General features: G+C 36.2%; 1 protein-coding gene across 2 annotated transcripts in view; it reads right to left on the reverse strand.

Annotated features, from left to right (window-relative positions):
• The window catches only part of Mei4 (meiotic double-stranded break formation protein 4), a 143,843-nt gene that overhangs the window by 116,542 nt on the left and 12,751 nt on the right, over positions 1 to 14,550 (reverse strand). Inside the window, exon 2 of one of the 2 annotated variants that reach the window (XM_026410373.2) lies at positions 12,594 to 12,624. The exons of the other annotated variant lie outside the window; for it this stretch is intronic. Within the exon in view, the coding sequence (XP_026266158.1) occupies positions 12,594 to 12,624 (31 nt within the window). The remainder of the gene's footprint in view (positions 1 to 12,593; positions 12,625 to 14,550) is intronic. 2 annotated transcript variants of the gene reach the window in all.

Genomic DNA, 14,550 nt, shown 5'->3' on the forward strand with positions numbered 1-14,550 from the left:
TTAGATAAACAGGTAGGTAGATGAGAAAAGAATATGACTATTATAATATTTAAAATATTTCACAAAAATAGCTAACAAAAAGCCAATAACATGTTTTGTTTCATGACATCAATTACCTCTTGTAACCAATAACCAATTTACTTCTTCTATGTGTTCTCAATGTGGATGAATGATGGCTACAAACAGTATTTACATTAGAAACTAAAGCATGCGTATTGTAAATCACTCAGTAATAGTGGGCAAATGTAACTATAGTATATAATATTTTACAACATGAAAAAGAGAAATAGTTTTCTTAGTAGAAAACATTTTCAGTGATACTATTAACGGTTACAATCTCTGACAATAGTCATAAATAAGATACTTATTCATAAAGACAAAATTTAAAATGTCCACCTTATTTAAGTAATCCTTGGCATGGAAACAGACAATACACCTCAGTCCCTTGAGTTTTTCATTCTACTCATTTGCTTCAGTTTGTATTTTCAACACCTATCTCAAAGCATGACTAACAAAGCTTCATAACCAAGGACAAAAAAGAAAATGAAGCTATGTGTTTGTCTGTAATTCCTATTTTTTTCTAAGAGGGACTCAGATGTAACAGAAGTCAAATGAGCCTTTTCTCTTAACTTATTATTGAGCTGAAGTGCTTGAGAGATGCAACAGCTTCCAACTTAGTGCGTATGACCTACCTATCTGCCACTAGATTTAATAAGACACAGCACGCACACACACAGATCAAGCAGTCTGACATACATTAAGTTCTCAATAAATATCATCTATTACTAAATAATTATAGAGATCATAAATCTACATTAAATTATGAAATCTTATGCAAATACATGAAATAAGTTATTATTTAAAAGCTGTAACAAACAAAACTTGCAGATGCTGTCTACAACTGTCAATGTCCCTCTCACCTACTGGATACCCTAGACTTTCTATTTCCTTTTCCTAAATCCTTAACTCTCCCATTTTCTTTCAGTTTTTAAATTTTCTCCTAAACCCATTTACCATTTCAGAGTAGATCTCAAATACACTCAAACAATAGAGTTGGTGCCTGTTATGGTTTAGATATTAGGAGTCACCCAAAAGCTCATGTATGAAAACAATGCAAGAAGGTTTAGAGGTGAAATGATTGGGTTGTGAGAGTCTTAACCCAATTAGTGAATTAATCCCCTGACAGAGATTAACTGTGTGGTAACTAAAGGCTGGTAGGGTATGGCTGGAAGGGATGGGACATTGAGAGCATGACTTTGGGATATAAATTTTGTATATGGTGAATGTTGTCTCCTCTTAACCCTGCTTTGTGGTGACCTTGTCTACCTCAGCTTTCCTCTACCACACTCTTCCTCCATGATGTTCTGCCTCACCTCAGGCCCAAAGGAATGAAGGAGGCTGTCTGTGGACTAAGACCTCTGAAACTGTGACCCCCCCCCCAAAAAAAATAAACTTTTCCTCCTCTAATTGATCTTGTCAGGTCTTTTTGTTGCAGTAATGAAAAAGCTGACCATGCCCTCTTATCACACACCCTATCTTAAAAATGCCCAACCCTGAATCAACAGCAAATATATTTTTTGCTGCCCTCAAAAATACTTGCAGCCACATCAATTCTTGATGTCTTTTCTCATGTCTATAGTCCCTACCTCACCCATAAAAATAAACCTACAGATCTAAGTGTATTCCTTGCAAGTCCCATTAACTTTATGAAAGTGAACAAATCATCTTCATGCATTGTACACACAAATACACAATTCATGTTTGTCCCACATATGGCCTATTCAGCTATTATCATAACTATCTCTCCTGTTAGCAGTCCAGGATGATGGATTATCTTTGGCCTCTTTCTCCCTTCTATAGTCCACATACAACATGTTACAATGATTATACATTCTACACACATATTAGTCATGATTCTCCCCAAAAGCAGAAACAGAGAAATCCTAAGACCTGCAAAGGCAAGATGGAGACCCAGGAATACCAGTGCTATAAATTCCAGTCCAAAAACCAGTAGGCTTAAGACCAAAGAAGAACCAATATTTCTACTGAATGCGAAGACAGGAGAAGACCCACATCTTACTTCAAGGAAGGAAGAAGCAGTTGCCCCATACTTGAAGAAGACTTAGCATTTTGTTCTATTCAGGCCTTCAATGATTAGATGAGGTCAACTCACATTATAGAGGCCAGCACAAGCCACTTCACTCAGTCTACCAATTCAAACAATCCCATTCAAAAACACACAGCACACAGAATGATATCTGACCAAATACTTGGACATCTCATGGACCTGTCAAGTTGACATGTAAAATCAATCATCATACTCTGTCTTTCCATAGCCCCTTCCACCATCTCTTGAACTGCTTAATGCACTACCCTTCCTATCTTATCTACCTGCCTCTAGTTGTGTCCTCCTATGAGCCACATTCTTCTAAAACACTCCTGTGATCACAGAATTTCTATCCTTAAAATATCCAGAGGCTTCCCTTGCCTTACAGGAAAGAGTCCTCCAAGTTCCTCAGTTTGGCTAACAAAACCTTTTACTGTATGGTTCCCCAATACTCTTTTCCAGCCTTACATCTGTCCTTAACCTTATTTATGTGCAATGTTATTAGGTCGCCAAAACATGCTATACTACTTCACATAATCATGCATTTACACAATTTTTTCCCCTGGTGAATCCTTATACTATAACCCAGACACATACTGATTCTTCAAGTTCTGCTTCAAATCCTTTATGATACCTTCCCTGTTGTCACCAAGCAAAGAAAACCACTCTCCATCTAGGCTATCTTGTACCTCATACATACTTCAGTTGCTCCGATACCAGTTCTAGATCCATCTGTAAAAATATTTACAGCTCCTGGGATAGGCGTAGAAGAAGTGATTTTTGGGAAAATGATAGGATATTCCTTAACAAATGTAATAAGAGGATGTGAAGGATAGTGATTATCTATCTCTCCTGGAAAAGAGCATCGTAATATAGCCCAATTATCCAGGTTAGCACACAAGACTTGATTTGTTGACCTGTATAAGGAACGATAACAGAGGCTGGGGGGAAACCAAAAAATTGTACACTTTGTTGTATTCCTAACATAGCTAAAGAAGCAACTGCATCAGGATAATATTCAAGGGATTTACCAGGTGATATATGTGGATGTATCCACAACAAAGGACCATCTTGCCACAAAACTCCAGTAGGTTGCCGTACAGTGGCGAGCACACACAATTGAAGAGGTTTATCCTCTTGAAGCCTGCAAAGGCTTGCACATCGGAGAGCCTTTTCTACCTTGAGTAACGCTGACCTGGCTTCCTCAGTAAGATGTCAAGGGGAAGCAAGATCTGAATCACCTTTAATAAACCTGTGCTGGATGTATTAGTGATTTCTGATTGAAAAAGAGAGATTTTGAAGGCAGTTTATTTATGTGGGTGGTTTCTATTGCTTAATGTCTGCCCTCTTTGTACTTGGTGATTTGAACACTTGTTGAAAAAAAAAACATATATTTTTTGAAATGCACTCAAATGTCATCATAGGAAATATATAATTTCTCACTACCAACCATGATTTCCCAGCTTTAATAATCACTCACATATACTGATGCACTGAAAAATTTTAAAAGTATTGTTTCCGCCACCTGGTGGTCAAACAGGAAATACTATTTTAACTGTATAATTCATCTTCTAATCTGACAGTATTTCACTTGAAAGCAACTGTTTGGCCTTTCTCTAGAAGAGTGTATGTCAGTATACTGGAAAGCATATTTGAAAAATTCTGAAAAAGAAAGGGCTTCAACACGTTTAATTCCACTCTAGTAATCTGCACCACCACTATAATATCACAAAAGAGGCAATATAAAATGCAGGAAAATATAAAGTAATGGAATGATTTGTCTTCACTGAATTGTCTTCGCTGAACAAAGTTCACAAAAGACATAGGGTATTTGTGGGCTAACTTGGTTCTAGATTACTTGGCAACACTCTGGACTCAGGACTTCACACTCTGGACTTTCTGGTTGTTTCTTTCTCTCCTAAGTCATCTTATAGCCTTCCTCAATGTTACACCTACAGCTTTCTTTCCCCATTACAGCTTCATAGATAACCCCATCTTTTTCAAGCTGAAAAAATTCCTTTTGGCTAATGACTCTCAAATATGAATCTCCAGTCCCAACCCACTCTCAAGCTCAAATCACTAGGTTTCTTTGCAGGCTAGTATGTTAACAAAGCTTGATCTTAGCACTTAAAACTTCATGTGTCTAAAACAGATCATTATCTTCACTTAGACTTGATACAAGTTCTTAGTAACAATGCTACTATCCTCCTGTCTCCAAGGTTTCAAACTTGAAAATTGACTTTCTCTTTGTCCTTGACCTTCATATATTGGAAAATAATACTGATCCTCCCTTGCCCTTCTGCTCCCTGGAATCACCAAGTTGGTTCCTATTTCAGGGCCTTCCTCTGCATAAAAAACATTCTGTATGTAATATTCTTCTACCCTCATTCACAATTTTCTCAAGAGTGGTTCTTTTTGACATTCAAGTATGACTTTATGTGTCCCTTATGTAGAAATGCCTTCCCTGACCACCCCATTTAAAGAAAACACCAGCTCAGCATTTGACACATCACCCTGTTTTAAATAAGTATCACTTATCATCTCCTACTGATAGATTCTATCCTTGCCCTCAAGAATGTGTGCTCCAGGATACTTCCTGGTTTGCTGCCATATTCCAGATGCTGAGTAAGAGTATAATGATATTTATTCAATGAATACAAACCTTTTTGATATAATCTCTTTTATTCAAATGTCAAAGTAATTACATGTGAAGACCTGGACTATGACAGTGATGTTCCTGTCTCCCGTCAAATCACTCTAAGTAAGCTTACCTTCATATAATGTAAAACACACTGCCTGATACATGTGTAGTATAACACTCAACAAATGTTAAGTTTTCCTTCTATTTTCCTGTTGAAAAATCAACAAAGATGGTTTACTGTCAACAGAATAAAACATGTTTTACACTGGCACTCACATCTCTTCTTAATAAGCTCCACCCTACTTATTCATCTTATTCCTCATTCCCTGCATGCTACAGTCAGATTAGACTATTTTCCAGTATGTTTCTGTACCTATCTATGCCTCATACTGTTCCTTCTTGTCTTAAATACCCTCATATTCATAATTCTCTAAATAGTAACCATCCTTCAAGATAAGCACTTTTTTCAAAAAGACTTTTATAAGTCTTATTTTATAAGAGAAAATAACCCAAACATCTTCTGTCCTCTGCACACTAATATTTTTCTCTAAACCATAAAGTCTTGTTGGTTATAATTAACAATGTGATTTTGTTCAGACTAGACTGTAGGATCCTATGTTGCCCACCCCCAGTATTGTGAATGCCAAACTGCACAGCACTCTCCAATCTAGCACCCACCTTTTCTGATGAGATTCCACAAATCTCTAATCTGTACTTGACCAAACTTCTTTCCAAGAGAATTTGCCTGACTTTGTTTTCTACCAATCACTGAAGCTATTGCTATGACCTCAGCGTTGGCCACAGGATTCCAATTCCTCATATATATACTCCTGGAATGTTATCTGTAGGGTGATTTGGTCCCCTGAGCTTCCTGAATTAGGTAATAAATGAGTTTAACATTCTTTCCTACCATATGTGTCCTCTTCATTCTCTATCAAAAATGATGTTCACTGAGCTCATTCACCCAGCACAGAGTTTCCTTTAACTTAGTTAAGAATTCCTATGCATAGGCATTTAGTATTTTTAGGGGAAGGTTCCTAGAACTTGCATTTTACATAACATTTCAGGGTATTATTATCTTATCTCTCTATATTCTCTATACTGACTCTACCCCCTACAGGTACTGAGTAAAAAGTAAGTGGATAACTGAGAAAGTCTGAAAAGCACTGCTTCGTTCTACTCCAATCTCATGTACTCAGCCTGTTTCATCTGTGCCTTGCTAGATTCGATATCCCTAAATTAAAAGAACTTATACTGAAGTATATTACTTCTTTAATTTTCAAGCTTGCTTGCACATTACAGCGACTTTAGGTTTTTTAAAAAAATCCAATACAACCCATATTCCATACCAAATACATCAGAATTCCTAAGCATGGGACCCAGGTAGCAGTGTTTTTTAAACTCCCAGATGATTCCAGCAGGGCAACCACTTGCTTATATTGAATTATGTTTATTTTTCAATTCTTTGGACAGCAGAGAAATAGGCTGTGCCCTATTGGTTCCATCTCAACTCTTGCTTCCATGACTCTTGGAATGTCCTTTTTCTTCTGTATGTGTTCATGTTAATTCCTGTTTCATCGTTCAAGGTTCAATTGCAGCTCCACTTCCTTTTCAGGGATAACTTTGTACTTAATTTTCTATTTGGCAAGAGTAGAGCCTTTTATATTTTAACTGTTCTAACCCACCTTATCCTGAGTCATCATCACTGCCTGTTATTGTTTAGATATGAGATGCCACCCAAAAGCCAACAGGTTAAGAAAATGTAAGAATGTTCAGAGAGGAAATTATACTGAGAGATATAACCTGATTAGTAGATTGATCCACTGACAAGGTTTAACTGGATGGTAATTATAGGAGGGTAGGGTGTGGTTAAAGGAAGTAGGTAACTGGATGTACCTTTCAGATTTATATTTTGTCCCTGATGTGTGGCACACTCTCTCTGCTTCCTGGTGCCATGTTCTGAGCTGCTTTCCTCTGCCACACCCTTTCATCTTAATGTTCTGCCTCACTTTGGGCCCAGAGCAATGAAGTTGGCAATCTGTGGACTGAGATCTCTAAAACCATAAGTGTCAAATAAACTTTACCTCCTCTAAAATTGTTCTTCTCAGGTCTTTGGGTCATAGGGATGAAAAAGCTGATTAAAACACTTCCTTTATAAACCACATTCTCAGAATCCTACAGAGCAGTTTCCTACTGTTTCCACTCCCACTAGAAATCCATTCCATGGAGAATCCAGAGCAAGAAGTTTAAAACTCCTACTAAATGTTCCCTATTTAAAAAAATAAAAAATTTTCTTTTTTTCCAGTCCTATTGTACCAAGAGTTCTACCCACTAGAACAAGCCCTGCATACGCTGTGCTCTGGCCTCTCCCTGGCCTCACCTTTACCCCACTATTCTAACTGCTTCTGCTCTACAGCCATGCTGATCTGTTTCTGTTCACTGGGCATTCTGACCTCAGCGCCACCAGGAGGACTGTAGGATCACTGACCAAACAGTCTGTTTGTAGCCCTGTCCCATCCACAAGTACTCCACACTTCAATCTGTTTTATTGCCTTCACAGCTTTTAACATGCTCGGAATTGTCTTGCCTTTATTTGTCTCCTTCATGGAAATATAAATTCATTATATTATCTTGTTCACCACTGGACTTCCAGAAGTCCAAGAATTTTTGTTGAATAAGGAATCAATTAATCAATTAATGGATAAAAAGCAATAAATATAACAAGGCAAACTGTAATGCATCTTATAATTATTTTTATATATGACTATTTTAGGAGTGCTTCCCTTTCTAACCAAGCCATAGTTCCTAATGGACTGTAAATAGATTTGTTCTTTGTTTCTAATCTTGAAAGTTAAGCACTACTGAACAAATATGATATATTTAAGTACTTGTTGATTTTGTCTATTTTAGAAGATCCTCAATATTGTATTCAGTATTCATAAATATTGCAAACATTTTAATTGCCTTTCAGTTGCCTGAAATCTTTCAATCTACAAACATCCACCTAAATTGCATGTTTACTATATCACAACTGAATATGTACAACAAGAAGTCTCCAGTTTTAATTCACCTTCCAATTCCTTCACCTTTCAATTCCACCCTATAAATTACATCCAAATGGTAAAATGCAATTTGTAAATCCACAATTGTAGGTTTTTGCCTCTATAAGGCCATTGATTTATCTCATGTGAAACTAAGCATATTTTTGTCTAACTGATGTTATCTGTATCAAACATGTTGGTCTCAATCAGGAAATTTTAGGATGCCCCAAATATGAACTGTGTCCCTAGAGATAAACCCTTACTTGAACTACACATTTTTTATAGCCTGCCATACACAGGCTCATGGTTTATGGATTCTACCTTCACGGTTTTATTTTATTTTTTACACCTGACATATTGAAACTAGTCCATGAAATGCAGGCCTTGTTTAAAAGCTATCAAAACATTCACTGTGCAGCACTAGAAACAAATGTTTTTTTATAAAACCATACTGACAAATCACTGATATCAAGAAAATTGCTTTCTATTAGAGGGAGGAAAAACCCACAAAATTTCACACAATAGTAATTATCACTATGTTTTGCCAGTATTGCTTAAAATATGAGCATAGTGGATAATACTATATTCCTATGCTCCTCACTTATTTATTTTGGAATCAGTAAAAGTCCAGACTATCCCCATAACTGCTAAGTGTACATCTCCAAATAACTTAGGCTTCTCCAAGGAAATAATCTTGCAGTCCTAGGACACACCAAACATTCATAAAATCCTCTCAATCTTAATGACGGTGTTTCTCCCAAGTGCTGAAGATTATAATAAAAGCTAACATGCACACTAGTAACCCTAAGTACCTTCAAAGTCTTGATATACTTACCTGTTATTTGCACAGGGTGCTGGGTATCCCAATAAATTCTGTTAACTTGGGTGAAGGGACTCTGTCCTCACTCTCACTGTCCCTGTAGGGCTCAAAATCACCACTCACATCTTAGAAATCTTTTCTTTTTTATATGAGATATCACTCACTACAAGAAAAATCTGACAATAGGTCTTTCAGGTATCAAAAAAAACCTGTTAAAATGTTGGCTCATTTAATATATATCCTATTTGTCTCTCAAAACGTGGAATATCTTTAGACCTTATAAACAATGGAGGACTTAAATAGCATGTTCGAGTGCACACACACACATACACACACACATCTATGTATCACTCTTAGATCAAATGCTCTTTCTTTTTAAGCCATCTATTTTCTAAATCTTGTGTTCCCTTTGAGCAGTTCCTTTTTCTTCGATGCCTACAGTTAGTCAATAAATTGCATTATTTTTGTTTGATTCAAAATGCACCTCTTTGGAACCAAAATTTTCCTTAATAGCATCTGAGTCCACGTTCTTATTTTGCTCAGAATACTGCTATCCTTCTCCTACAGGCTACAGGTTTTCCTGCCTGTAATATTTTTCCTCTCCTATATACTGTATCTCCTATATGCTGGATTCTTTACACAGCCCTTGCCCATAATCCTTAATAGAGTAATAAAGCATAAACTTCATTAAGACAACCATATATTTTACCCTGAACACACTACACCCAAACCTCAGGATATTTTTTCCCTTCCTGGATTGTGTAAACCATTGCTTATTGAAGTTCTATGCTTCCTTTAGGCCTTACTCTTCTTCAAGACTTTTCCTAACCAGATGTTCACAAATGTATTTCCCAATGATATTCTATCAAACAAATTATTTCACATGTTTAAAGAGAGACACACACACACACACATAAATTATTTTTTACTTCTCTCATTAAAGTTGCCATGGAATAACTGATAACCAGCCACTTATTCAATGGATCATTTCTACCTTGTATGACATTTCATGTTTCATCTCATGCATTTCCTCATACTCAGAACAGTCTCTTCACTTGGTTTATATGACATTACTTTCCTAGGACTCCCTTCTACTTAATTAGCCTTTTCTCCTTTCCTTTTGCCAACTTTTTTCTCCTCATTACTTGCCATCCCAACTGACACCACTCTTACCCAAGCTATTCACTGTAATGGCTTTTAACTGGGCTCTGCACATTCACCCAGTCTCACGTTTGCCAATCTGTCTCATGCTGCAGCTCAGCAGTCTTCTCAGTTCTCAAATTGTATTGTATCACTCATCTACTTAAAATGCCTTAATTGTGGTTTTCCAAGTATCCACTGTTTCTCTCAGCACTTGACTTTTCCTTAATTTCTTCAGATAACTAACATGCAACCAAGTTTGAAAAATATTCCTCTATCCATGTTTGTCTCAGGCCTTGTGTTCTTCCTTCTGTCTAGAACACATTCTCATGCCTTCAGAACTCATCTCTCCTGAATGTTCAATATTCAGATTCTGACTTAAATGTGGCTCTTCCTAAAGGCCTTTTCTGACCTTCTAGATCAGATCAGATTCCCATTCAGTGTGCTCCCAAAGAATCTGTTATTACATGTAACCATTTCTTCTCTGCCTTTGACCATAAAATCCAAATACAAAGCATGTATCTGACTTACTAGTGCATTCTAAGCACTGAACATGATACCAGGCATAAGGTGGATGTTTAGCAATTTCTGCTAAATGACTATTATGACATTATGAAAACAAAAGTTTTATGAAATCTCAGAGTTGAAAAGATTACTTAATTGGGGAATTAAGTAATTACTCTTTTCTCTAAAATTTTAAAAAACTATTTGAAAACACTGGTAACATCCTTAGACTATCAGACAATCCAAAAATAGAAAAATACTATAATTGGCCAAATTTAAATTGAGAAAACAGATGTCTTTCATTTCACCATGAAATAAAATATTTGAAGGATGAGGTAACAGCTCATTATATGTGTGTTAGCTTCTCATAACAAAAGACCTGAGATAAATCCATTTATAACAGAAAAGATTTATTTTGGCTCACAGAAGTTTCAGTCCATACTTACTAGGTCCCATTGCTTTGGGCTTGTGGCAAGGCATAACATGATGGCAATGAACACACAGTGGAGCAAAGCTGCTTACTTCATGTCAACCCAGAGGCAAAAGAAAGAAAGGATCCCATTATCTCATTCAAGGGCAAATGTCCATTGACCTAATTCCCTTCTGCTAGGTCCTACCTCCTAAAGCTTCCACCATCTCCCAATAGTGCCATTGTGTGGAAACCAAGCCTTCAACACACAGTCTTTGGGGGACATTTAAGATACACACCACAACATGACAGATGTATGTGAACTAACTACAGGCTTGTTCTGAAGACCAGCATGATCCACATACTGCAGTCTGGAGATAAACACATTTCTATAGCTAATGTTCATTTAAAGTATAGTCTTATCTGCCAGTAAAGCCAAAAATGACAACTCTAAGAATATTAGGGATACAGGCTTGAGGCTGCAGTCTTTGTTTAGGGAACAAAATAAAATAGTCTTAATTCTGAAAAGGAGGCAAAGCCAAAGAGAACTCAGTAGTCAATCATTACATTGTCAATTATGATTAAAATGTTTTCTTGTGAGGAGTAAAAGGCAGAGCTTGAAGTTGATTTTCTGCAGACACCTTATTGCTAACCAAGCAGAACTCATTTTCAGTGACTTTTACTAATGTGATGGTCCTGAAAATAAAGTTCATTCTCAGGAGTTCTGGTTTTCCTAACTTGAAAGGATGAGTTTTAAAACTAGCATGGCACAGCTTTAGTATTATGGTTAAGTCATCTATCAGTCACTGTGAAAATCACTGGTCTAGGAAATTAAGTAAAATTGACCAAGAAACAGTATAATCTCCTACAATTAACAAATAAAATTCACACATATTTTTCAAGTAGAAGATAAACCAAACTGAATACTTTTCTGCCTCATAAGAATAGATGATTTCACAAAGTTTATACTATATTCAATGTAATTCATCAAATCCATGTTGTGCGTCACATCACAATGTAAAGGTACTGGAATAAAAGCTCAAAAACCTCAAATTTTAAATATGACATGGCCTCCTACTGCCAAGAAACTCAGAAAAAAGCAACCAACACCTAACTCTACTACAAAGCATAAATGCCTTAGTGTCAAAAACAGGTATAGGAGACATGTTTTGAGGGCACAGAGAAATTAGCTCAAACTAAGGACAAGACAGAAAGACCAAATATTACACAAATGTGAAAGATCCCAGAGCTTTCTCAGGGAGTTCTTTTATACCAGGAAGGAGCCCAAATAAGTGCACATGAACAAAAACATAGATAATAGCTCTGAGAAGGTAGAGCTGGAGCAGAAAGAATGCAGAGGCTGAAAACAGATCCTGGTCCCAGTGGATCCTTGAACGAAAGCCACTCTTAGACAATGGAAATCTATTCACTATTTAAAACATGATATTAACTGTACCTTAGGAAAAATTACAGAGACACAAAAGGGTGGTAGACAACCCTTTATATAGGGTTCCTGAGTCAGTCAAGGAGAAATGATATTTTAGACACAAGAAAAATCACTGGACTTATTACTGAAGGGGAAAAACAGTGTACATTATATGATTGAGAAATCTGAACAAAAGAATAAAATCAGATTAGAACTTTTTATAACAAACAGAAATGTAATAGAGAATGAAAATCAAGTGTGACGGATGTAACCCTCAAATAACTGAGCAGAATAAAAACTGAATTCCTATAAAATTATCTGACAACTGACTCCTAAGAGAAGCAGATCACCAGACTGATAACAGTACACTGAGAATCTTCCTTCTTTTGCTACTAGACTAGAATTCAAAATATGACAATCAATGATGCTCACTGTTCAATTTTACTACTAGAAGAAGAAAATGTGTACCACATCCTTAAACATTTGTTTTCCCTTGCCCACTGACAGAATCTGCCAAATCAGCTAGATACAGGTCTCTTCAAGATAGAATGAAACAGTTAAATTCCTAATTCCTAAAGTAACTCTTCTGATGCTAAGGGATAGATGGCAATTCCCACAAGACTGTCAAAGTCAGGGAGAAGGATACTATTGTTTGTTTTTGCCTACATGAAGGAAGTATCATGGTAAGCAGTCCCAATGAAACTCCCCCACTCTCTTCATTATCCTCACCACTAGCACCCTCATTTTACAGAGCAGAAGAGTGTCATGATAAGTAACTGATGTGCCCCAAAGACTTTAGCTGAGATTCAAACCAAATTTATCTAACTCTAAAACCCAAGTTCTTTCCAATTAGCACTCTGCCTCCAGAATTTGTCTTCAGTAACCATTTCTCCTCTGAAAGTACCTCCTCCTCTTCCTTCACTAGTGTTCTTTTCATTCATATTATATAACGAGAATGGTGTTTTAGGTATTGCCCTTTTCTCATCCATTCCAGTTGTCAGAATTGATGTCACAATCACATCACTTCCATTTACTTCTTAGGTATTTTCTGGTAAACATCTAAATCTATGATATTAATGCTATAAAGTTGAAGGTACACTACATCTTCCAGGAATATAAAAATGTCTCATTAGTTGGGGGGAAAAAGCATGTTCTACAAAGCTATAATTCCATAATTATTTAAACAAATTTAACAGTTGAAAATTCTTAGGAAATTTGTTTGATAGCAGTATTAAAATAAGAATTTACAAATTAAGACAATGCTGCCACAAATTTTAGCTAAAAACTAGGTAGTTTAGTGTTTGTGTTTATTTATAGATACAAACTATCTTCTTAATTGTCAACTCATAAATTGTGCTAAAGAAAGCATGTCCACATCAACTGAAACAGGGTCTTTTGGAAAGTTCCATTGTATTGCCATTAATAATGATACTTGCCCCTTTCTGAAGAGGCATTTTAACTCACCATTTGCTGTGAATATTACTACAAATTGAACAACATAGAAATCATAGCAGTAACATTACATGTTCCATTTCAAAAGTATAGTACAATTTGTTCAATAAGTTATATAATAAAAGAAACAATACAGAGGGAAGAGCAGAAATACAACTGCTTTCTAACTTGAAAAAGATTTGCTTTATAAAGTGCCTTTTGAAGATGAAGGAAACTGTCTACTACTATCTCTACCTTAATAAAAGACAAAGTGCAGTTGGAATGAATGCTAGTTTCATTTTATGATTGTTCACTATCCACACTAGGGAGCTTGAGATCCCCACCAAGAGCTCAATTCCAAATCTAGCCATCCACCAGCATGCCTAAAACACACCCACAGACAATTTCAACTGCCAGAGATCCAATATCCCTGCTCACCAATGTCATTCATGCTTTCGAATCTCACAATTACAGTTAAATAGTATATAAAACTCTAGAGTCAGCTAGATTTTTATATACTGGAAAGGGCCATGTCAGTATCCTCCATTCTTCCAGCTTTGTTAGGGTATGACTGATATGTCCCATTACTTCACATATTTAGCATTTTTATGTGGAAAGAACATTTAAGACCTGTTCGCTTAGCAAGTTTTACAGATATAATATTATTAGCTATAATCATTAGGCTGTAGAATAGATCTCCAGAATTTATCCTATCTAACTGAAACCTTTGACCAGCGTCTCCCCATTCTTTCCCTAGCTTTCAGTCCCTAAAGGGTAAATACTGCATGATCTAACTTATGTGTAGTATAGAAAAGCTTTGAACTCATAGAAGCAAAGAGTAAAATGATGGTTCTAGTCTTTGTAATAAAGAACTGCTGAGATCTCCATTAGAATAAAGGGATTAAAATTACATGAGATTAATAGTAAAAACTGGCAATAAGGGAATTTGGGTTGAATATAGAATATGAAAGTGTTAGGTAAGATTTCAGGGATACAAAAATAGTGGAAGCAGGTATGTGAAAATGCCACTG

The sequence above is a fragment of the Urocitellus parryii genome, chromosome 8 (assembly GCF_045843805.1).
Source record: "Urocitellus parryii isolate mUroPar1 chromosome 8, mUroPar1.hap1, whole genome shotgun sequence".
In the NCBI taxonomy this organism is placed as follows: domain Eukaryota; kingdom Metazoa; phylum Chordata; class Mammalia; order Rodentia; family Sciuridae; genus Urocitellus; species Urocitellus parryii.